This window comes from Podarcis pityusensis, assembly GCF_964106645.2.
Source record: "Podarcis pityusensis genome assembly, chromosome: 7".
NCBI classification, from domain to species: Eukaryota; Metazoa; Chordata; class Lepidosauria; order Squamata; family Lacertidae; genus Podarcis; species Podarcis pityusensis.
This window is the reverse complement of record NC_138031.1, coordinates 25,637,617-25,662,312: the sequence shown is the minus strand read 5'-3', so window position 1 is coordinate 25,662,312 and position 24,696 is coordinate 25,637,617. Positions and strand designations below refer to the sequence as shown.

At 44.3% G+C, this 24,696-nt stretch overlaps 1 protein-coding gene across 7 annotated transcripts in view; it reads left to right on the top strand.

Annotated features, from left to right (window-relative positions):
• The window catches only part of LOC308481051 (neural-cadherin-like), a 54,195-nt gene that overhangs the window by 14,037 nt on the left and 15,462 nt on the right, over positions 1 to 24,696 (top strand). For all 7 annotated transcript variants that reach the window (XR_013988428.1, XM_081013007.1, XM_081013008.1 and 4 more), the window contains exons 4-21: positions 452 to 656; positions 1,978 to 2,089; positions 3,268 to 3,517; positions 4,998 to 5,140; positions 5,686 to 5,858; positions 6,209 to 6,377; positions 8,427 to 8,597; positions 10,414 to 10,586; positions 10,928 to 11,095; positions 11,719 to 11,968; positions 12,069 to 12,196; positions 13,900 to 14,086; positions 14,214 to 14,357; positions 15,919 to 16,202; positions 16,830 to 18,447; positions 20,337 to 20,430; positions 21,736 to 21,920; positions 23,566 to 23,798. Coding sequence is in view for 6 of the 7 variants with exons in the window: in XM_081013007.1 (XP_080869133.1) it covers positions 452 to 656; positions 1,978 to 2,089; positions 3,268 to 3,517; positions 4,998 to 5,140; positions 5,686 to 5,858; positions 6,209 to 6,377; positions 8,427 to 8,597; positions 10,414 to 10,586; positions 10,928 to 11,095; positions 11,719 to 11,968; positions 12,069 to 12,196; positions 13,900 to 14,086; positions 14,214 to 14,357; positions 15,919 to 16,202; positions 16,830 to 18,447; positions 20,337 to 20,430; positions 21,736 to 21,920; positions 23,566 to 23,798 (4,687 nt within the window). In the remaining variant the exon portion in view is untranslated. The remainder of the gene's footprint in view (positions 1 to 451; positions 657 to 1,977; positions 2,090 to 3,267; positions 3,518 to 4,997; positions 5,141 to 5,685; positions 5,859 to 6,208; positions 6,378 to 8,426; positions 8,598 to 10,413; positions 10,587 to 10,927; positions 11,096 to 11,718; positions 11,969 to 12,068; positions 12,197 to 13,899; positions 14,087 to 14,213; positions 14,358 to 15,918; positions 16,203 to 16,829; positions 18,448 to 20,336; positions 20,431 to 21,735; positions 21,921 to 23,565; positions 23,799 to 24,696) is intronic.

The following is a 24,696-nucleotide window of genomic DNA, read 5'->3' as shown; positions in this document are numbered from 1 at the left end:
TGGTTGAGCAAATCGTCCTTTGCACAATCTGTATGGTGGCGTGCACAGCCCTGTAACTCCTGCTTTGCTTGAAACAAACCACGCAGCAGCTGGCTTAGTATTGATGTCCCAGTCACCTCCCCAGTTGTGGTTTGTTTGGGAGAAACAGATCGCCATTTGTTTGGTAAGGAACAAACCATAGGTGCTGGTAATTGCTAAGCCAGCTGCCTCCATGGTTTGTTTTCCCACCCAATCAGGGGAAGAGCAAAGTGGGAGCACCTGGACTGACTGCAGCAGCCTAATTTGAAGTCTAATTTCAGGAGTTATTTTTAAATCCATGTACTGAAAGTGTAAAAAATGAAATTTGCAAGGAGAAACTGGTAACTTGGCAAGGGATCCTGGTTCACCTCTTTCATCTCTTCTGCCTACCCAGGATTAACAAACTGTCTCTTGGTTAATCTTTCCTTTTCAGAGTGGCTGTTATTGAAGCAGTCTCCTTCCAAAGCCAGCCTCTCTCTTACACTCTGCTGATGAATCCCAGTGGCCTGTTCAGCATGGACCCAGAGACCGGCATGCTAAGCTTGACTCATACGGTGGACTACGAGAGCGAGCATCACCTCTACCATTTTTTAGTTAAAGCAATGGAAGCCGAGAGTTTGCTCAGCAGTGTCACTGAGGTAGAGCCAGGGTTTTCCTTTCCGTACTTGGTGATCTGTTCATTTCAGTATAGGGGGGTTGCATGTTAAGATCATTACACAGAGCATATCGAAATACCAGTCCTCCAATGCCAGCCTAAAAAGTTTGGGTATTGAATTAGAATGGCAACCCCAAATGGATTTTTTAAAAAAGGCATTAGCGCTTGTGTAAGGAGATTTCCCTTTCTCCACCCATGCATGCTCTATGGGTTACCCCAGGACGCGGGTGGTGATGTGGTCTAAACCACTGAGCCTCTTGGGCTTGCCAATCAGAAGGTCGGTGGTTCGAATCCCCACAACGGAGTGAGCTCCTATTGCTCTGTCCCAGCTCCTGCCAACCTAGCAGTTTGAAAGCATGCCAGTGCAAGTAGATAAATAGGTACCACTGCAGTGGGAAGGTAAACGGCATTTCCGTGCGCTCTGGTTTCCATCACGGTGTCCTGTTGCACCAGAAACAGTTTAGTCATGCTAGCCACATGACCTGGAAAGCTATCCGTGGACAGCTCCCTCAGCCTGAAAGCAAAATGAGTGCCGCAACCCCATAGTCGCCTTTGACTGGACTTAACCGTCCAGGGGTCCTTTACCTTTACCTTTACACCCCATGCCATTCCCAAATGTGCTCTGAAGGGTTGAGGGAATCTCCCAGAACTGATTTAGGGAACTTGGAGGGGGGGGGGTGAGTCCATCAGTGCATGGATTTCTTGTGCAGTGGAGCAGTCTGCTTAATGCTATGTTGAATAGCATGAACAACAACAATAATAAACAGAAACAAAAGGTGCCCATTTTTCAGTACATGGTTCCCAGAATCTGGATCCCTGAGGTGATGTGTTCATCAGTTCGTTGTTGCTTGGTTTATCCGCTGCCTCATAATCTTGTTGTTTTTTTAAGTTCAGTTCTTTATATTTTTAGATCTAAAATATAATTTGTTTAATTACCTTGTCATGTAAGACCATTGAAATGGCCATAGCCCAATGATAGAGCATCTCCTGGGAAGGCCCCAGGCTCAACCCCCAGTGTCTCCAGATAGGACCACTGTGTGAAACTCTGGAGAGAGCCGCTGCCAGTCAGTGTAGACAGTACTGGGCTAGATGGACCAATGGTCAGACTCAATATAGAGCAGATACCTAGAATTGTTTAATTATCTAAGTTATATAAGCCGCCTTGAGTGGTTGCTTTAGAACCAGAACTCCAGGATGTACATTTTCCAGGGACTATGGAAAATGGAACGAATTTCTCTTGGCAAAGAAATATGCACTTGATTGGATCCCATGTAACTAAGCGTTTCTCTTCTGTCCCCTTGTAGGTCATAGTTCATATCACGGATGAAAACGACTGCTCTCCTGAATTTCAGCAATCTATTTATAGCCGGGAAAGCATTCTTGAATCAATCCCTATAGGCACGTCTTTATTGCAAGGTAAACCAGAGCCATCATCCCCTTGGCTGTCTTTGCAAAGCACCACATGATGAGCCGAGGACTGCAGGCAAGCTACTTCAAGCAGAGATAGGTGCAGCCCTTACTCACAAGAGTCTCTGTCCCTGCTCGGGCAGCTAGTATGAAAGTGGGCACATGTGCCTCTTCCCTGGTCTTGGGATGGAGCACTGGGAACCCTCCTCCCCACCGCCAGAGCCCTTCCTGGATTCCAACAACACTCTGTCCAGCTCCAGACTTCCATCTTCCTTCCCACTACAGCCAGGCAGGGTGCAAGGTGTGAGGGGGCTCAGCGGACATCTGTTCCAGCCTCCTTTACCTCCTCATCTTCCTCCAGAGCCTCTCATTCTGGGGCTGAGCCTGATGGTGTAGTCATGACACTTGGAAAGAATACATCCATGTATATTAAGATTTCATTCTGGCATTCTGCTTATCCCCCCCCCCCCCTTATTATCGCACTTCAAACAAATAAGCAGTCACTATTATATTTTGCTTTTTTTAAAAAAACACCTGTTGCTGAATATTTGGACAGCTCTTGGTCTCGTGCCCTCAATATCTTGAATGAATACCCAAAGGTCAGTGAGTTTCCATCCTCTTAATTGCACTGGGGATTCTGAAAAAAGCGTTTGCTCCCATAGGGCTTTACAACGTGTTTTCTCCCTCTTGACCAGCTGTGAAAACATCTTTCTTGGGTGTTAGAAACAGCACAGAACAGCTCTTCTACTTCCTGTCATGTTTGACTCTGCAGTGCAAACAGCACCTTTTTCCTAGGTTGCATTTGGCAGACTGTGATGGTCTCCTCCCAGCCACTGTGGGCCCCCTGCCTTCTGATGGAAGGGTGTTTCCTGCTAACACAGAGTGTACCCCTCTGTTCACTCTCCCGCTTTAAAAACCAGCTGCCACCAGACAAGGTTTTAATTATTTCCACGAGGCTACCCCTTACCAATCAGCCTCCAAATTTACCTGGGCTCCTGTCTGAATCATTATTACTATTGGTACTAATTCCTTTATTTTCTGTTCTTCACTCTAAGGTCCCAGAAAGTGTTTGTGTGTCTGAGCAGTTCTTTGTTAATTACTGAAACTTGTGTTGACTAGTCTTCTGTATTGTGACCCAGCTCAAATGTCCTCATTGTTTTTACCCTTTTAAACATTCCTGGCTGCAGTTCTTGCAGCGGACTGTGACTCTGGATCCAACGCTGAGATCCTCTACTTCATTCAGAGTGCGGATTTTTCCATCACGCTCGAGGGTGTCGTCAATTCCAATCAGCGGCTGGACTATGAGCGAGCCAACCACATGTATGAGTTTGTGGTCATTGCCGTGGACAAAGGGCACCCTCCTCGGACAGGGACGGCATCCGTGCGCATTCGCTTGACAAATGTGAATGATGAAACCCCGGTGTTCTCCCAGTCAGTGTAAGCAGAGCTTCCTTTGCAGTGGTACAACTCCTGCATTGCAGATTTGCTGTGTAATCTTGTTGTGCCAGTCAGAATGGTTGTTAGGTCCTAACCCTTAGCTGTCTTAAACTGACCTGCAGAAACTAATGCAATGTTATGAAGGTGCATTGCACAAAATAGCTGCAATATCTGATTTTTTGGACCATCAGGATATGGCGCTGCTTTTAAAAAAATAAAAAATAAAGACAACTTGAGGTAGATGTTTTGACTACAGCTGCTGGCTGGGGCTGATGGCAGTTGAAGTCCAAAACATCTAGAGTGGACCAGGTTCGTAAAGGCCTGTTTAGTCAGACATATTATGGGATACATAGAATCAGCAATGGCGTGACTATGTGGTAGATGGAGGCCGATGAACTTACCTTTAGTTCCTGACCATTTCCTGCTAGTTCCTACAGCAGGTTTTAAATTACAATTCTCTCAAAATTCCAGAATGTATTCTCTTCCCTTCCTCAGAGCTAAACAATGTATTACATTTATTCAGTGTCAAATGACATAAGCATTTCCCTTGCTTCTGGCACACAAATGATGTACAAATAATTCTAGCATCGCACAAAGTCCACACGCTATAAGCCAAAATTCTCCTTTCCTTAAGAGCTGTTTAGTCACAAAGTGAAATCAGGCCAAATTATTATCATTATTATTATTATGAATTATTATTATTATTATTATTATTATTATTATTATTATTATTTATTTATTACCCCCCCCCCAATCTGGCTGGGTTTCCCCAGCCACTCTGGGCGGCTTCCAACAGAACACTAAAATACAATAACCTATTAAACATTAAAAGCTTCCCTAAACAGGGCTGCCTTCAGATGTCTTCTAAAAGTTTGGTAGTTATTTTTCTCTTTGACATCTGGTGGGAGGGCATTCCACACGGCGGGTGCCACTACTGAGAAGGCCCTCTGCCTAGTTCCCTGCAACTTGGCTGCTCGTAGCGAGGGAACCGCCAGAGGGCCCTCGGCGCTGGACCTCAGTGTCCAGGCAGAACGATGGATAGCAGGGCTGTGCAAACACCGTGCCTATAAAGTACATTTCTTCCTGCAAAGAATCCTGGGAACTGTAGTTTGTTAAGGGTGCTAGGAATTGTAGCTCTCTGAGGGGTAAATTGACAGCTCTGTGGGTTTTGTGGGGGAAACCAAGTGTTTTCATTTTCTGGTGTGTCAACCTGCTTGCCCACCTAGCCCCAGAGGCATTGCTAGGTGCTTAGTCCCATAACACACATTTACATATGATTTACATATGTGGGGGTGTTTTTTTGGGGGTGTAAATATGCCTCTGGGAAATTAAGGTGGTGGCTGGGAGTTTCACCAGCACTGTGCTTTGCTATATGCCCAGCCCACTCTGTACGAAGTTTAAAGAACTGTACAATGCTGTTTAATGGGAAATTGTTGGGTGAGTTAGGAATTAGAATGCATTTTTTCTTTCCTTACATCAGTTACAGAACTTTCCTCTCAGAAGATGCAGGCCCTGGTACATTAGTGGCTACCATCCACGCAAAAGATCCTGATGGAGATGGAGTGCTGTACTTAATTACGGGTGGGAACGAAGAAGGCAATTTTGAATTGGATAGCCATAAAGGTAAGGAAAGAGATGCTGAATGTTAATCTATTGCATCTTCTTCCACACTGTAGGCATTGCCTGTACAGTATTGATAAACCTAAATAGGAAAATCCTTGCAAATATGTGCAGGCTACTCATTGTTTCAGCATAGCTTTCCTGGCAATGCCAGAATAAATTGGATTTATTAATTTATTATAAGTTGTCATGTTTATTTATTTGTGTAGCCAAAGCCATTCAAAAGGAAAAGTACAAGATAAAATATATTACACAGCTAAAATAGTTATAAAAACCAAGCATTCTGTCAAATAGAAAATCGCTCCACCGATGAATTTGCCTGATCACCCCCACAAACATTTCCCTTTAGAAGTGTCACTCTAAAGATAAACCAAGCCACCTTTTCCAGAAATCTATGGGGACCTATCGTTCTCACATTTAAGACCCTTATGTCCTGTAAAGACATTATTTTCCTTGTTGGTAACTCCACCTCCCCCCCTACTCCTGAATCCAAGTATACTTAATTTTCTTTTGCTTTCTTTTCTTGATCTTCAATCTTCTGAATCCAGGTATCCTTAGACTTCGCAGAAACCCCCTGCCTAAACTGAAAAGCCCGCAGTATGTTCTAAATATCTCTGCCATAGATGACAATTCCTCGGGGGGACCACGATCTCTCAGCAGCTTTGCAGAAGTCGTGGTGGAAATAAATGACATTAACAACAACAAGCCTGTTTTCAGGGAGGTGAGTTGACTTGCTGCCCCATTTGTGTGTTTTTAGTTTTTTATGTAGCAGCAGAATTGTTAGTAGTTTTGACTTCTGCTTGTCAAACGTGCAAGATGTGGTATTCTCTATGCTTGGCTGCTGCTGATTTTGAAAAGTTCAAACCTGTAAAGTTTCGTCCAGTTTTAAGTCGGTCTTTGAAGTCTCCCTAAATAACTTGTGCTTAAAACTTTCTCTCTTCCTTTCAGATGAATGCCTCTGACTCCATCTGCTTTATCTTGCACTTAATTTGGTTGCCAGAGTACTGTGCCTTACATGATAATGGATTTCTGAAGTTGCTCAAGCTAACTTGCTGTTTTCTTGTATTGCAGTGTGCTTACTACAGTGACAGTACCTGGGTTCTAGAGAACCAGCCTCCAGGAACCTATGTTCTGCAGGTGGAAGCCTACGATGCAGACTTTGGAGTGAATGGAGAAGTGAAGTATGGCCTCATGCACAGAGATGGAGCTTCACCGGGCTTCAGTATTGATCCTGATTCAGGTAAGAATTGCCTTTCATAGTCTGGCGAGCGCTGCATTCTTTTTCTTTTCTTTTTACAATAATTTTTATTGGTTTTCAATTACAACAATCCAATGATAGCCTCATTATAACAATGCCAAATTATAATGCAATTACTAATCCCAATCATTCAGATGCCAAATTATATAATTTAGGTGGCCTCCCATGTGCTAGAAGGGATGGTTTGATGATTTACTTTGTTTCTGCGTTCCAAAATCCTATTCATCTCAGTTACACTCCAGTCAAAATAACAATCCCTTACACAACAACTGCAATATTAACGACATCCATTCGTCTTGACACATTAAATGTTTTATACATCTATAGGTGAAGCATTCAAACTACATCCTTATTCCTCCTGTGTGTGACAATTATTCTGTCCGTGGTGTTCCTTCCTGTCCTTGTAAAATATTATGTCTATCTTTTCCCAGCTGTTGCTGCTCTCCATCATGTCTTGGGCAGAGCTAATATCCCATTGTTGTTTCAGAGTTCTCCATTCTCAAATGCCGGGCGAGCCAGATCCTGCATGATCAGAAAGTGTTAACTCCATAGCCTGTTCCCCTCTTACTATAGGAACCTGGGGAACTGCTTTATACAGAGTCAGACCACTGGTCCATGTAGCTCAGCAATGTCTGCCCTGACTGGCAGGGCCTGTCCAGAATTTCACATGGCTGGGATCTCTCCCAGCCCTTACCTGGAGACACCTGGGACCTTCTAGATGCAAAGCAGGTGCTCCACCCACTGAGCTCTACAGCCCTCCCTGTATGGGAGGCACTTGCACTAGAGTGCTTCGGAAGACTATTCGTTTGCTCATTCTTTCTCTGGCTAAGTCATTGGCCCATTGACCCTGACACTGCTCCTGACATTATATTCATATTTGTGAAAGGAGGGGGTGGTGGTGGTTATTGTTTTGTTTTTGCTTTAACTAGTTATCTTGTGCTTTTATTATGTATTTTTATCTTGTGAACTGCCCTGAGATTTTATGTATATTTTAATATTCATTTTATTTTGCTTTTTTTTTTACATTTTCGTGCTTGCTATAAATGCTGCAGGACCCTTGGATGGGAAATTGTCTATAAACTATTGTTATGAAATAAAGCAATAAATTATATCCTCAATTTAAATGGAGATGAACCATTTGAAGGGGTGATGGGGGGGTTAAATACCCCTCTCCTCCCTGTCAATCCCATTGGAAATAGTTTTTCTTCATCTAAACTGGCTGTTGGTCTACTGTCACTTGCTTTTAAGTGTACAGTGGTGCCTCACAAGACGAAATTAATCCATTCCGCGAGTCTCTTCGTCTTGCGGTTTTTTCGTCTTGCGAAGCACGGCTATTAGCGGCTATTAACGGCTTAGCGGCTATTAGCGGCTTAGCGGCTATTAACGGCTTAGCGGCTTTAAGAAAAAGGAAGCAAACTCGCAAGAACTCGCAAGACGTTTCATCTTGCGAAGCAAGCCCATAGGGAAATTCGTCTTGCGGAACGACTCAAAAAACGGAAAACTCTTTCGTCTTGCGCGTTTTTCGTCTTGCGAGGCATTCGTCTTGCGAAGTACCACTGTATATCCTTGTACTTATTTCAAGCCTCACCGTATTGTGCTTCTAAATAATGATGCTAAATTCTTCGGGTGCACAAGTATTTACTGAATTTTTGTTTTCAGACTCTCAATGCATTTCAAGCTGACTACTCATCTTCTGGTTATTTCAGCAGAAGCTCGTGGTTCTGTAGTTATGTTATTTCTTTTAAATAGCCCTTTACCCTGAAGAAGTGAGAAATTGGGTCAAAACACATTGGGAGTTGGGCAATTTCTTCAGTAAATGTTTGTATACCATCTAAGCTATTTTGTGAGACACAAGAAAAATAAATTGCAGAGTGGAAGAAAAAGGGAGCTCCTCTGTGCAGGCAAACATTACAAGGGATAAGCTTTTATTAAGCCTGAACAGTGGGAGTGAGTTGCTGCAGACTTGTGAAAACGTCTGATTAAAGCCAGCGGTGATCCTGCTGACTCTTTGATAGTAATGTTTCTGTTTAGGTGTTATTGTTTCGACTCGGCGTTTTGACCGAGAGAAACAGAAGGAGTATACGCTCTCTGTGACAGCTACAGATCAAGCTCAGGAGCCACTGATTGGAGTTTGTCAAATCACCATCTTCATTGCTGATATGAATGACAACGATCCAAAGTTTGAGAACAGCCGCTATCAATGTGAGTAGGCACAAACTGTTGTTGCACTGTGAGAGTTGATTTAAGTTTGCGAAGTGTGTGTTGAGCCCAGAAGCCTTCAGTTAGATTCCTTCTCTGTAGGGCTGTAAGATGGCATAAATTTAAATTTCCTTTCAAACCCATGTTCATCACACGCAGCAATGTTTCCATTCCACTGCATTTCAGTTTCTGGCAAAAAGTTATCATTACATTATTCCACACCATTTGTCCCAGTTCAAAGGCCATTCATTTCATTGTATAGGGAATGCAAGGCAAATGGGAAGGGGGATAGCATCATGAAATACATATTGTTTGTGTTACGTATCATTTACAAACGGGGGGGGGGGGGTGTGCAGAAGCAAATTCCAATTGTAGTCAATGGATTGATTTCTGTTCTTGGCACGGGACAATTGAGTGAACGTTGGCAATTTCCGCTTCTGTTTTTATTGGAATTCTGCAACATCTCTGACTGCGGCTTATACTTACCTCACCTGTGTGAGCAGCAGTGCAGAAGCCAGCTATACTAAAGCTAAGTGCTTTGTATGGGAAAATTGTATACAAAGCCCATGCTTTGTATGGGAAAATGTACATTTGTGGTCACTGGCCTAGGTGGGTTACTTGTTAGGAAGAAAATGTATGCTGCCTTAGGTTCCAAAATGAAAGAAAGGGGGGAAGTAAATAAACATCATCTTAATTTTATTATTTATACGCCACCTATCTGGCTGGGTTGCCCCAGCCACTCTGGATGGCTTCCAGCAAAATATAAAAACATCATAAAACATCAAACATTAAAAAAAGTCTCTATACAGGGCTGCCTTCAGATGTCTTCTAAGGTTAAATAGTTACTCATCTCCTTGACATCTGATGGGAGAGCATTCTACAGGGTGGGTGCCACTACCCAGAAACCCTCTGCCTGGTTCCCTGTAACTTCACTTCTCACAGTAAGGGAACCACCAGAAGGCCCTCAGAGCTAGATCTCAGTGTCTGGGGGTGGAGACACTCCTTCAGATATATTTAGGGCTTTAAAGGTCAGCGCCAACACTTTGAATTGTGCTTGAAAACATACTGGGAGCCAATGTAGATCCTTTAGGGCTGGTGTTCTATGGTCCTGGCAGTTGCTCCCACTCACCTGTCTAGTAGCTTCCGAGTCACCTTCAAAGGTAGCCCCACGTAGAGCGCATTGCAGTAGTCCAAGTGGGAGATAATCAGAACGTGTACCACTTTGGCGAGGCAGTGCACAAACAGGTAGGGTCTCCTCTGGCATACCAAATGGAGCTGGTAGGCGGCCACCCTGGACACAGAATTGGCCTACATCTCCATGGGCAGCTGTGAGTCCAAAATGACCCCCAGGCTGCATACAGTGGCTGTCCGCAGATGCTAATCCATTAGGGCAAGTTGGACTCTGCCCCACCAACCTCATTCTGTCCTTAGCCAGCCCCTACCTGCCTGCCTTCAAAAGGTGGCTTTACCTGTTGTTGCCTCTGGCTCCACCTACCGTTGGTCCCTTGCCTCCTGCCTTACCAGTCACATCAGGCACAAGTTGTCACCGGGCTAAATATTGCTTCCAGGATCAGAGGCAACAATGCCTCTGAGTAGCAGTCCATTGGGGAGAAACAGCAGGAAGACGTTATTGCCATCATGTTCTGCTTCTGTGCTTCTTAAAGAGGCATCTGGTTGGCCACTAAGATAAAGGATGCTGGACTAGATCCGGCAGGGCCTTCCTTGCATTTTTATGTGCTGTGATTGCCATCACTGAAATGCCACTTTAACTAGGCCAGGGCATGTTTAGAATGAACTCTGTGCTTCCATCTTTCCAAAGACTTCCTTCGTGAAGACACCCCAGTGGGGACAAGTTTCCTCCATGCTGCAGCTCATGACGATGACCAGGGGGTAAACGCCGCCATCACGTACTCCATGTTGCCACAGGAGCCAGAATACTTCCAAGTCAGCCCCAGCACAGGCTGGGTGTACGTGAATCTCGTAATCTCCCAGGTATGCTTCTGCATACAGCAGAGCTTTCCAAACTGTGTGCCGTGACACATTAGTGTGTTGGCTCAGTGTGTAGGTGTGTTACGTGGCCACTACCCGCGCTCCTCCCAGAGCTGGAAAGGGGTCAGTTTAACCTCCGGTTTGCTGCTAAAACTGAACTGCTGTGTTGTGAAATGATGCATGTCCGAAAAAGTATGTCACCGGCATGAAAAATTTGGAAAGCTCTGGTTTACAGAATATAATCTGGCAGGCAGAATACTTGCTGCACCTGCTTTTTTTCAGCCTTTGTTCTAGCAAACGAGCATTTGTTTTTTGGTGAACGGCTGCTAAAAATTATTTTGCAGACATTTCAGATCACAAGATACATCGTGGCCACAGATGGAGGGAACCGGAGCAGCACGGTGGAACTGACCGTCACTGTAACGAACACACTTAATCAGTCGCCGCAGTGGGAGAAAAGTGCCTATTCGGTCACGATCCCGGAGAGCACGATTCGAGACACCAAGATAGTGGTAGGCTTTAAAAATAAAATTGGAAACGTATTTGTTTCAGGATAAAAGGAAGCTGGTTTACACTGAGTGGTGCCCAGAACTGGACACAAAATAGAGTGGGACTATTAGTTTCTTACCTTTCTTCCCAGGAGCTCAAGAGGGTGTGCATGGTTCTTTTCTATGAGTCATGGTCCCTCCCCTAATTGTTCTGAAATTCTGCAAACAAGTCTTGCTCCTATTGGACACCGGTATCCACAAGTGAATCCATATGTCTGCATCTCTGATTTTTTATTTTTTTAAAAAGAAGAATTGGCTCCCTTTGCTCCACAGCTCATTTCTGTTCTTCCTTGGGTGTGGATTCCTTTGTGAAATGTGCGTGGCAGTAATTTGAACATCCTTTCCAGACATTTTGAAGTATAATTCCCATCATCCCTGACCACCAGTTGGCTGGGGCTAATGTGAGGTGTGTTCCAAAACATCTGCAGAATTAGAGGATTGGTTATTATTAACAGGAAAGCAGAGCTCTGATGCCATGGGCCATTGGCCGCAATAGTATCATCTGCATTTCAACTCTTAAGGATCAAGGTGGCCCATGTAAATGCATCTCCCCACTAAATGGTGTTCCTGGTTATTCCTGTTCCTAGACTATCAAAGCAACGTCCCCACTTGGTGACCCAAGGGTTACCTATACCCTGGAGGAGGGCCAGGTTCCGGAGACAAACATGCCTGTCCGCTTCTACCTCAAACCGAACAGAGCAGATGGGTCTGCTTCACTGCTGGTTGCTGAACCTCTTGACTTTGAGACCACCAAGTTCTTTGTACTGAGCATCAAGGCTCAGAATGTAGCTACAATTCCATTGGCATCTTTCACCACGGTTTGTGTTAATGTCACAGGTTGGTTATCCGTTTATTAATATTGGCATATCAAACTGAAATTACAAGTACTTGATGTCAGCGAACCATGTATCGCTAAATCTGCCTTTTTGTTCCGCAGACGTCAATGATAACGTCCCGTTCTTCACATCTTCTACTTACGAGGTTTCTGTACCTGAGGGAGCAGCGGTTGGTACCTCTGTTGTGCAGGTTCTTGCTACGGATTCAGACTCGGGACTCCACGGAGAGGTTCGTTGTTACCTTTCCCTTTACTGAAAACGAGTGAGAAAATGCAACATGCGATTCTGTATTCCTAAACTTTCTGGGTGGTGGTCAGTGAAGTCTTGCTCAGAGTAGACCCATTGAACATTACTAAGTTAAGTCCATTAATTTTAGTGCATGCGCTCCGAGTAAAATCTAGCTGAGTACCATTTAATTGACTCGAGACCCTAACTTTTTGTACTACAGTGGAACCTCGGTTTTCGAATGTAATCCATTCCGGAAGTCTGTTCGACTTCCGAAACATTTGAAAACCGAGGATCAGTGGGCTGGCTGCAAAGTCAGTGGGGGGAAAAATGAAAAAAGCGCCTTGGAAGCCATTCGACTTCTGAGGCCTGTTTGAAAACGGAAGCATTCACTTCTGGGTTTTTGGCGTTCGGCTTCTGAAACGTTTGGCAGCCGAGACGTTAGAAAACTGAGGTTTGACTGTAATAGCCTCCTGAAGTAGGAAGTTACAGTATACATATTCTTTTCAACTGGCGCCACATGCCATCTGTTGCATGCATTAAAACTTGTGGATGCCAATATGCATTAAAGCACTTGTGTAGACTGTACATCATTTAAGACAAGAATGGAATAATTCTTATTTTCTGCCAAAAGTTGCATTCTTCTCAGGGGTCATTTGTTAGGGGCTGCATCCTGGCAGTGGGTGAGACCATCTCTTTCCCTATCTCTGTCCTTCCCTTCCTTTCTCTCTCTCTCTGTCCCTCCTTCCCCCTTTCTCACCCTCTTCTTTTCATGGGAGAAATAGATTAACTCTGGCTAGAGCCTGAATTGATTGCTTACTCTTGACCTCATGTTAGTGTATTATAGGGGACCCTTGGACGACTGTGCTGACACTTTCCCTCCCCCTCCCCCACTTTGTGCTGAGTGGATGGGCCTGTGAGCTTCCATTTTAACTTCCCACGATGCCTCTGAGGTCACATTACTCAGGGACATTGTGACAAATTAAAACGGGGACTTTATGCTACTCAGATTTGATAGCAGAAGTGTTGTTGCCGTCTGCAGGGCTTATTGGCGCAAGAGGACTCCAGAAGACACTTTGCTGAGGGCAACCTCAGACTTTAAAGCCGTTCTCACATTACTCAGTAATCAACGGCAACCAACAGCAGATTCACAAACATAAGAATGTCTGATTCTCCAGTGAAAAGATTTAAAGACCAGTGTGTGAATCTAAATTGCAGCAATCAGTGAGAGTCCTGAATTGTTCAGTCGTTGACTTGCTTCAAAGGTTATGCCCTCTGTGGCAAGTCCACACAGCTCTTCAAACTGTAGAGCAGCGGTTCTCAACCTGTGGGTCCCCAGATGTTGCTGGACTACAACTCCCATCACCCCTGAGCTCTGGCCTTGCTAGCTAGGGTTGATGGGAGTTGTAGTCCAACAACATCTGGGGACCCACAGGTTGAGAAAGGCTGCTCTAGAGGGTAGAAAACCACAGTCCACATATTTGTGGCTATACTGTGACTACACAGACCTTTCCCTTCCACACAAACGGTGCTGTTACCTAACTTTCTGTAAGTGCTACAAATGGCATAGGTCTGTGACTATCGAATAATTATGGCCTTGGAGCTGAACTAAGTTGGATGTCCTTGAGAGTGGTTGTGTTCCTGTTTCTGAGCTGTTACGAAGATGGGATAGAGTATAAAGCCCACTCCTATGTTCTTCAATTGCAGGTCCACTATTCAATACTGAAGGACGCTAGTGAAGATTACCAATACTTCAACATTGATTCCAAGTTGGGAGTCATTTCTACCCAGGCATCTTTTGACAGAGAGAAGAGAGGATCTTACTTGATCGAAGTTCATTCCCAGGATTCTTCTGAATCAGCCAGGCCTGGTTTATATGGGCAGCCTAACACAGGTAAACCTCAGTGGGTTTCAAAAAGAACATAGAGGTTCCTGTGGGTCAAAAGAGGGTTCAGAATGATGTGCTGGCATTGTGATTGCCTGAGCCTCCAAAGGCAAATAGCTGATTATTTGCTTTTCAGATACAGCGTATGTGAGGATTTTAATTAGCGACATAAACGACAATGCCCCTGCTTTCCTGCATTTGGTGTATGAAATTAATATAGATGAAGACGAGGATGTTGGGTATGCATTTTTGACGGCAACAGCAGATGACAAAGATGAAGGTACACAAGCACAGGTTTATTTTATGTGTTGTCCTGTCTTGACTGAAACCTTTCTAATTTGGACGCAGTAGTGAGGCTATGGCAGGCTGTTCCAGAAGATGAGGTGGCAACTGTCCGGTCTTCGAAGGAACTTTTTCTATATGTGGTACAGGAACAGGTTTATAGAATGTGGAATAAAACAGTAATGGCAAAAATTGCATGTCATGTACTTTTCAAAATACGACTATTTGGAAACTAGCTTTATTCAGACCTTTCTTAATGTTCTGTAAAGAGAACCGGGATAATTTTTTAAAGCATTTCTCATAAGCTCATTATATCCACCCATTTTTATTTTTTTTAATGGAAAGTAGACTCGGACCTTTTGAGTTAGAATATAGCCAAGCTAAAAGTTTTTGGCTAGTATCTCACATGTGTTAGTATCTTCGTCTGGCACTCTTACATTCCCAAGGTTTTTTATTTAAATAGGATGGATCATAATTTTGGACTGACGCCCATTAAGAGTTGGTTAAAATAACAAAGGGACTTGTTATTTCTGTGCCGGAATTGTTATTTATAGGGCAAAATGCTGCTATTAAATTGGAGGACTTATTGCATTTTTTGCTAGTTGCCGTTAACGAACTGTAGTCCAAAGGTGGAAAGCTTTGGAAAGTCTAAATATTGCTGCTTGGTATTAAAATGTCTGGACAGTTGCAGTCTCAGAAAGATTACATGCAATGCACAAGTTCTGCAAGGCGGAGAAAAACCGCAAACCTTCTGTCCCATTGGGGATGAAACTGTATTTGGTATATTTCTGACCATAATACACAAAGACACTTAACAGCACTTGCTGCAGATATTTGGAAGCCATATACTCTTTATGGTGCTATTCTCTTTTCACAGAACGTATCGCACTGTCATGTCAGTAGCAGTTCCTATCTGTACATGACTCCTAAACTGGGACAGTTTTCTGTTGTTTGTTCTTTATGCCTACTGCATTATAATAAAATGCAAAGTAATAATAATGACATAAGAGAGAGGTACCTAGCCTCTAGATTCACTTCAGAGTCTTGCTATACATGCAGTTTACTTTGGAAGTAGGCATGCATGACCCTTCTACATTCTGGGTTGGATCCAAGCATACAATGTAATCCTAACCTTGTCTACTCAGAACTAAGCCCTATTGAATTCAGCAGGGCTTACTTCTAAGTTAGTGGGGTTAGAACTGAAGCCTTAGTCCAGGCATAGGAAAACTCGGCCCTTCAGATGTTTTGGGACTACAATTCCCATCTTCCCTGACCACAAGTCATTAGCTAGGTATCATGAGAGTTGTAGTCCCAAAATATCTGGAGGGCCAAGTTTGCCTATGCCCGCCTTAGTCATACTGAGAGTAGACTCATTGAAACACATGGCTCTCAAGTCACTTGATTTCAATGGGTCTACTCTTAAGCAAGTCTAAGTCTGGATCTAAAATTTTCTTGTTTTTTTCAAAATTATTCTGAAAGTAATGTTGGGATAGACCCTAGTGCTCAGAGATCTCCCGGGCTGTGATAAGGATAATATGGTAGCAACCTCGTGTTTTTAGGATCTAACGCCAAGCTCAGATATCAGATCACTTCAGGAAATGAGCGAGGAGATTTTTACGTGGAACCTGAGATGGGAACTCTATTGATTGCCCAGTGTCTTGACTATGAACAAGAACAGCATTATGAGCTTCAGTTGGTAGCTTCTGATGGAAAATGGGAGAACCACACCCTTGTTATCATCAATGTAGTCAATAAGAATGATGAAGCCCCTGTCTTCTCCCAGGACGAATACCACAGCAGTGTCTTGGAGGAACTTACTGATCTGCCGGTAACTGTTTTACGGGTAAGCAGGGTAAATCTGGGTTCAAAGATTATGCAAATGACACTGGTGGAAAATTCCAGCAACTTAAAAGAATTGCAATTCTTGAAATGAAAGCATATTCACTCAGAAGACAGTTTTGAGGAGCTTCGTTGGGTTTATTCTCCATAGTAAGTGTGGGTTTGCGCTTAGGATTGCAGACTAATTCAAGTAGTGAATTTCTGGATACTAACTGTACATTTACACCATGTCATCATTTTTGGGTTTCTACCAGACTCCATAGTGATCTCAGCTGGTTGCAATACAGCTATCATGTTTGGGCTTTTATTTTTATTATTTCAATGTATGCATTGCCTATCCAGATAATAGTGTGCAAAGTGATTAAGAACAAACAAAGTATAACATAAAACAAACAAAACATCGTCAAATATAAACTGATATACAAGACAAGGTTTTAAAAAACCCAGATCAATGAATTAGCCAGTTAAAAGCAGCAGGAAAAACCCCCAGGTGAGCTTGATGGCTAAAAACCTTTCTAAATAATGTATCTGTTGTCAGAAAACCACTCGTGGGGGGCACTAAGCAGGCCTCCATAGGAAGGGAATTCCAAAGTTTAGGTGTTTGGTGCTTAACCTTTGTGCTTGCTTTCAGGTTTCTGCAACTGACCCCGATCAGGAAGCTGACCAGAGTGCCCTTCGCTACTCACTGCACGGTCAGGGTGCCCAAGCGGAGTTCACTATCAGTGAGTACACAGGCGAGATCACTGCAAATGAGAAGCTGGACCGGGAAAAGCGGTCCGTGTGGCGCTTCCTTGTTCTTGCTACGGATGAGGATGGGGAGGGTCTAACCGGCTTCGCCGACGTCATCATTGACGTGACAGACGTGAACGACAACCCGCCTCTTTTCCTTTGCGCCTCGGACGGTTGCTTTATGGGGCAAATTCCAGAAGACGCCCCCGCTGACTCCACCGTCATGGAGATGTCGGCGGTAGACCTTGATGACCCCAGAGCTGGGAAGAATGCCGTGTTAACCTACAGTATTATTCAGAACGTGCAAAACGAGATTAACCTCAACCTGTTCTCAGTTAACCCAGCTACTGGCACCATCTACACTGTGTTGGGATCCTTAGACAGGGAGAAAGAAGACCGGTACCTGGTGGTGGTTGAGGCGAAAGATGGAGGAGGCCTGACTGGAACAGGGACTGCCACTATTTTGGTCACTGACGTAAATGACCACACGCCAACCTTCACGCAAAAGATCTACACGGCCTTTGTCTCCGAGGGCGCAAGCCTCAGCGCTGAGGTTGCTGTGGTGTCAGCTACTGATGGGGATGAAGGAGAAAACGCTGTGGTGGCTTTCAGCATCGTAGGTGGAGATGAGGACCACAAATTCTTTATTGAGACGGACAAAGCAGACAAACGCGGTATAATTCGACTGAGGAAGCGGATAGATTTCGAGAAACCCCACGAGAGGGTGTTTAACTTGACCGTAAAAGCAGAGGACCTGGATTTTTCCAGCATAGCTCACTGTGTCATCTATGTGGAGGACTCCAACGACCACGCTCCTCTGTTTTACCCACAATTCTATGAGGTAGCAGGTCTGGCTGAAGACGTCCCCCTCGGAACTAAAGTTGTCCAGGTTATTGCTGTCGATTTAGATTCCGGGCTGAATGGACGGTTCTCTTACCGCCTGCTAAATAAGTCGGACCCAAATGGGAAGTTCTCTGTGGCTACTGATGGCTGGGTCCTTGTGGCAGGTCTTCTGGATTATGAAACTGTGGCACAGTACCAACTCGTGGTCATCGCTACAGATATGGGACAGCCTCCTTTGAGCGGCAGTGCCACAGTCCTCGTGGCTCTTCAGGACGTAAACGACAACGGACCCGAGTTTGAGGCGCAGTACAACCCAGTAGTTTGGGAAAACACTCCTTCTCCTCAGATTGTCCAGATGAACGATACCTCGACGCTTTTATACGCTAAGGACAGGGACAGCCCAGCAAACGGGGCGCCTTTCTCCTTTCACTTACTGAGCGACTTTGGCAGCGTGACTTATTTTAATTTGCAGGACTTCAGCAACGGGAGTGCAATGCTAACTGCGTTGCACACGTTTGACAGGGAGGTGCACAAGGTATTTGAACTGCGGATTCTCATTGCTGACAGCGGGAGCCCTCCCATGAGCTCAACCAACACATTAACCGTGAATATCGGAGACCGAAATGACCACCCTCATGCTGCTGGCTTCATGGAGTGCCTCATCTACAGCTACAATGGTAAGCTGATGGTGATGAAGCTGGCTTGCATGCTTAAAGGAGACTGCCTTATTCCAGATCATGTTTTGTATATCTGCCTTGTTATTGTCTACTCAAACTGGCAGCAGCTCTGCAGGGTCTCAGGCTCATTTTTCCCACCAGTTGATCCTTAAAAAAAACCCCAAAACCCGAAACTCTGATACCAGGGGTTGAACATGAGACCTTCTGCATTCAGAGCATGTGACTTGCCATGAAGCTATCTATGGTCATGCCTGTATTCTGCATTCTTGTGGCCTTCATTCCCTGTTCACAATCAGTTTCAGAACACCTTGGGTGAACATTAGGATGCATACAGAGGAGTTTACATCCCAACTTTACATCTCAGATTGGTTTTACCTTGATGTGTTCTTCCCAAAGATTTATGGGTTGTAAATTTGGTTGCATTTGGGGGAAGGAGTAAAATAGTACTAAAGAAAGTCAGGTAATTTGAATGTGCTCCTTCGTGCAGTGTCTCCCAAAGTCTGTTCTGGCGAATGCCCAACAGCTTGCCTGCTACCATCAGTCTTCCTCTTAAATCACAGGGCAGTAGTGATTGTCACGTCCATCAGGCTGTTATGCAAGCAGAGACTGGTACCTGCTGTGCTGTTTGGTATTCTGGCTATCTATCCTTACTAAAAAGCATATGTTTAGCCCTTCTTTTTAAGAGAAGTGTGAATGAGTGCAAACCAGGCTTGGGGAACCTTCTGCTCATGGGCCTAATTCGGTCTCAGTTTGGCCCCCGAGGCTGTTTTCCCTTAACCCACACCCACCTCCCTTTACACCTGACATCATGTGTGATAATCGGCTGATGGGTGGTGTTTCAATACACCATGCTCTTTGCAAGATTGCCCCATCACCTGGCATAACTGTCATGTCAAGTGACTGGCAGGTTAAATTTGATTGACTGTCAAATTTGGCCCACAAGAATTAGAGGAGAGAAGGATCTGGGCTGCTTCACAGATCTAATTCTAGTGCATGCTGAAATCCTGGTCTGGGACCAATGATCCATGTGTGGGAAGCACTTCGAAGTTGCAGGGTATTTTGTTGATATCCCCCACCAGCTGCAGAGCATGCTACAACTTCTGAAAAGCCACTCCAGATGGTGAGAGGACTTTACATGGGGGGGGGCAGGGGCTGGAACTGGCACATCCCTCCCCCCAGTGCATGGATCATTCCTCAGTGGTTGAGCTCATGCATTGCATGCAGAAGGTCATAGGTACAATCCCTGGTATCTTCAGGTAGGGCTGAGAAAGACTTCTGTTGTCTGAAATTGTGGAGAGAAATGGTGAGTCAGTGTAGAGAATAGTGAGAGCAGTGGTCCGACTAGGCATAAAGCAGGTCCCTCTGCTCTTCCCTAGGAATTGTTAGATCCAAGCCTCAGGTGGCATAGGAGCCTGAACAGGAATTTTGGTGGTTGGTGAGTTCAGCATAGTTCCCATGATCCTTACCTGGCTGGTTTCTGAGTCTCTATTTCCTTTGCTGAGACATTCCCTTCACTTAAAAAACATGGGTTTCTAAAACAGGTGCCTTCTATAAGCAAGCATATGCAGTTTTTTCTTGATTGTCTCAATTCACTAAATTTGATTTTCCTTATTTCACCTTGGAACAAGAGCTTTCTTGCCCCAGATTTTGTTTTCGTAGGCATACAGCCTGCGCAGCTTGGATGACAGGTGTGTGTCAGCTTGCAAGTGTTGATATCTTGCGCTGATATTTCAACAGCACAACATGCTTCCAGAATAGTTGAAAAGCAAACATGATAGGAGAATAAAATGAATAGTAATTTTTTTACACGTGCAGAATGCCTTCTCACATTTACGTAAGTAGTAGATTTTTTCTTTTTCCCCATTTTTCTTCTCTCTTTTTTTTTTAAGGTATCCTACCCACAACTGTATTGGGTCAGATTCATGCCCCAGACAATGATGACTGGGACCACAAGACGTATCACTTTGAAGGGAAAGCACCCAGGTAAATGTCAAGTTTTTATGTTTTTGAAAATAGCTCTCTCTTAATGAGAGAGTTGAGTATCAGAAACGGGTAGCTGTTCTGAAAACTAATTCAGTATAGCTTCACAGAACACATGGGCTGCATTCACACATCATACTAAATCAGGGTTGCCAACATGGTGGTGATACCTCTGGGCACCCACCCACACACTACCCCCTTTGTCTTAAGGTGCTAAGAGTGGTTTCCTTTTTCAACCTTAAGAACAACATAGAGCTGAAGAAGGAAGTTGGAGGAGGGGACTCTCTTTCTCACTTCCTCTTTCAGCTCTATGACTTTTACCCAGCTCTTAGAAATGTGAGGTGTATGCACACTATTTCTGGGTTTTGTTTTGTTTTAAAGGTAGGCTGCTAAGGTAGGGGGTAACCAGAGGTATAGTGCCCACTTGCTCAAAAATCTAATTGTGCCTGTGGACCTAAAAATGTTGGCAACCCTTGCACTGTGCTATAGTTTAGTGTGACGTGCATAAAGTGAAAGGGTGGACATAGGAAAACATTTTCGGTTATCATTATTAAGACTATTGAGGAGATTTCTAGATATAAATTGCTGGGCCCTATGCTTCACTTATGGGACAATTTGCACCAGACAATGTAATCTACCTATTAAAAAATAGCATTATGTGCACCCCAGACTTCAAACTATGAGAGATTTCAGGGGTGCAAGTATGTTCCACAGGTTTGGTTTCTTTAGAAGGAAAGTCCTTAAGAAATGATGTGTGTTTTTGCAGTGCACTAATATGCAAATTTCATACATCAAGGTGATTTGGGAAGGGCAGGAGTCCCCAAAAGGTGGTGTGCCACTGCTCAGAAGCAGAGGCACTGCCACTCACCGAGAAGTGGGGGGGGGGGGGGAGCAATGAAGTGGTTGACGCTGTGCAGACACATCAGCAGGAATGCTGAATTGGCTTTTCCACTGGGCCTGCAGAGCACAGGTTGCTTAGTTCCCTTCCCTCCAGGAGGGCAGTAACTTCGCTGGCCAGGAGATCAGGTGCATGAGTGCCACCCTTTCTCACTTACCGCTCCTGGACAAATTTATTTTAAGGATCAACAGGCGAGCATAACCAATTATACTGGGGAGCAGATAAATTTACCAGAGGGTAAATTCAATTGAAACGCAACGAGCCAATACAGCAATGAAAATTAAGCAGATGATGTGAATGCATGCATTTGTTGTTATTTCATTTAACAAAATTTATACACCACTTGAGTCAACAGAGAGCTCTAGCCACAATATGATCGGGTGATACCATGAATGGTTTCTTCCTCTCAGGTATTTTATCCTGAATGACAATTCTGGCTTACTAAGTATCAAAGAAGGAACTCCTTCAGGAACATATGACATAAGAGTGAAAGTTACAGATGGCATCTGGCCTGATGTGGTCTCCACTGTAAGGGTGGTTGTGAAAGAAATCAAGGAAGAAGCTGCCCACAATGCAGGATCTATCCGAATAAGAGGTAAATGATGAGTTGTAAGCATCTTCTGGAGATCAGTTAACATTGTTGAGACTCCTGAGTGCCCACCAAGGCCTGCGGCTGAGTCACTAAGAACTCACGACCAGGGGTATCAAAGGTTGCAATGTAACAGGTTCATGAGGGTATCATTGTTCTCTTGGTGAAAGGTTGTTGACCCAGGGCCCAGAAGAGTGATATTCTAGGACAGGGGTGGAGAACCTTTTCTGGCTGGAGCGCCCGATCTTTATCAACCCCACCTCTGGCGGGCCAATGTTGACAAGGCGGGCTGGACCTCTGGACCACCTGACATTATAGCGGCATCTAGTGATGCTTTCCCTTGAAACCTTGTTTGTCGAGACTTTAAGGTGAACCATTTGGCTTTCCTGGGATGTTTACAAAGGGCTTTCAGTTAAATCCCCCTTTATGCTTCTCTTTTAAACCTCCACATGTGTTTAAGGGAGAAGCGTGCGGACGGGGAATTGAAGGCTTTATTTACTACCTTCCTCCCCCACCCTGGCTGCTGCCATCTTGTGAAAAGGGAGAGGAAAAGAGCCTGCAGTTTGAAGTGCAGGTCCCCCCTCTAACTTTGCGCAGCAGCAGAAGAGAGGGCATCTGCAAAGCTGCTGCTCTCTGAAGGGGTGTCCCTCTCCTGTAAACATTGCTGCAGTGATGTTTAAAGAGCAAAGAAGGCTGCTTCAGGGAGCAGTTTTACAAACCCATTCAAACAAACTGGAGTGGAGCAGCTGTCGTAAAGCCTTTGCAAAAGCCTCTTTGAAGTAGCTAATGCAGGCATGTTGCTTCAAAGGACGCTTTTGCATCCCTGGTATAGAAGACAGAAAGTGATTGCTCACTGTCAGCAACCTTCCCTGGTTGGATTCCAGCACAAGCTAACTCAATTGGTCCCCAGTATCAGTAGGAGGAGAGGGGTCTGCACCCTCAAATGCTGCCATGACTAGTGTTGGGGGAAACTGTCAATTATGATTTCTGTCAAGTTCCCATTTTTTCCATTCTCATTTCCAAATTGGTCTGCCACTCCTTTTAAACAAAACTTTCTTACCAAAAGTGACCAGCATTTTAGGGTACATTTTTCTATACCTGTGTTTGTATGCAATTTTGCCTAAACCGCAAAGCAGTTTACCTAATAAGAGTGCATTTTCATACAAACATTACCCTGGTTTATGCATTTTTGTATGCATCACTTGGCTAGAAAGCTGCATTGCAAATTCAGAGAAATGTGAATTTCAAACAATGGCTGTGTTTCAGGTTGTGAATTTTTTTCTGTGTGTGCAAAATTTGGCATGTCCACTATTACATATGAACTGAATCAAATATCTCCCCCTTACCTAGTCATGGCATCCCCCAAAGCCAGGATTTCAGGTCAGTTTAATAGCCCAAGGTTTCCTGCAACGTGTCTTGCCCCTTGGTAGAGGCCACAGGTAACCATGGAGTACCAAGATGTTGGTAAAGTAGTATGTCTTTTAAAAAATTAAGGTTTAGGTATGAGATTGGATAAATTTTCAAAGGATGAATTCCTATGAACGTTCTGGAAGTGGTCTTGCCTTTTAGAGAGGAGATGCCTGAAGGTTTTTATTTCACCGTTGCTTCAGTGTCAGGCTTGGAAATTTGTGTGTGTGTGATATATTTACAGATATCACTGCAGAGGATTTTATATATCAGTCATCCGAGAGTGAAAGTAAGTACAACCAAATGAAGAAGCTTTTTTCAGAAATCATACCAGCCCAACTCGAAAATGTCCACATCTTCAGTGTCTTGAACAGCCCAGGCAAAACACAAGGAGTAGATGTATGGTTTGCAATTCATGGATCACCCTATTACAAAGCAGAAAAACTTAACGGAAATGTTGCTGTGTCCAAAGCACGGGTAAGTGGTGTTTATTTGTCATTTCCCCCCCCCCAAAAAAAACCCTTGCAATTCTAGGCAACATTTTTAATGAAGTCTACAGAAGCTATCTGATGGAATCTTTGTGGATTTCCTTCTAAATTTTATTCCAGATTTTGAGAGTGCAGTTTTGCATGGGAAACACACGGCAGCTACTTCATGATCAAACAGGTTTGAAGATAGTCTTTCCCCCAAAGAACTCCACTCTGCAGGGGGAGTGGACCTGTTAAGATGGCCTGCCTGTGGGGACTGGTGGAATCTGATGGTTTCCTTAACACCTGGTGGTGTGCAGGCAAAAAAAAATGGTGTGGGGGAGGGGGCAGCTGGAGCACAGGTAGGGTAAATCCCAGTCTGAACCTGAGGGTATACAGTCGTACCTTGGAAGTCGAATGGAATCCGTTCCGGAAGTTTGTTCAGCTTCCAAAACGGTCGGAAACCAAGGTGCTCCTGCAGCCAATCGGAAGCCGTGGAACCCATGTTGGACGTTTGGATTCCAAAGAATGTTCGCAAACTGGAACACTCACTTCCGGGTTTGCAGTGTTCGGGAGACAAAAGGTTCGAGTCGCAAGGTCTTCGACTTCCAAAGTATGACTGTATTGCCGTTCTTACCGTAGGGTGATGATGGCAGGAAAAGCCATCCAGCAAAACTTTTCCAAGTGGTGAGTGGACTCTTGCCATGTGACCAAGAGAGCGTTGTTCTTGTCCTCAGCAGCCTACTAAATGATTTCTAAATGCAATAAGAAATAATAAATTCCTGAGAGACAAAATGGCTCAGAGTCACACAGAGCTGGACAGTTACAGCTTGCCCAGTGAACGGGCAGTTTCAGTTATTGGAGTGGGGAAGCTGCTTGGAGAAGCAATTCCATTCACCTGCCCCCTT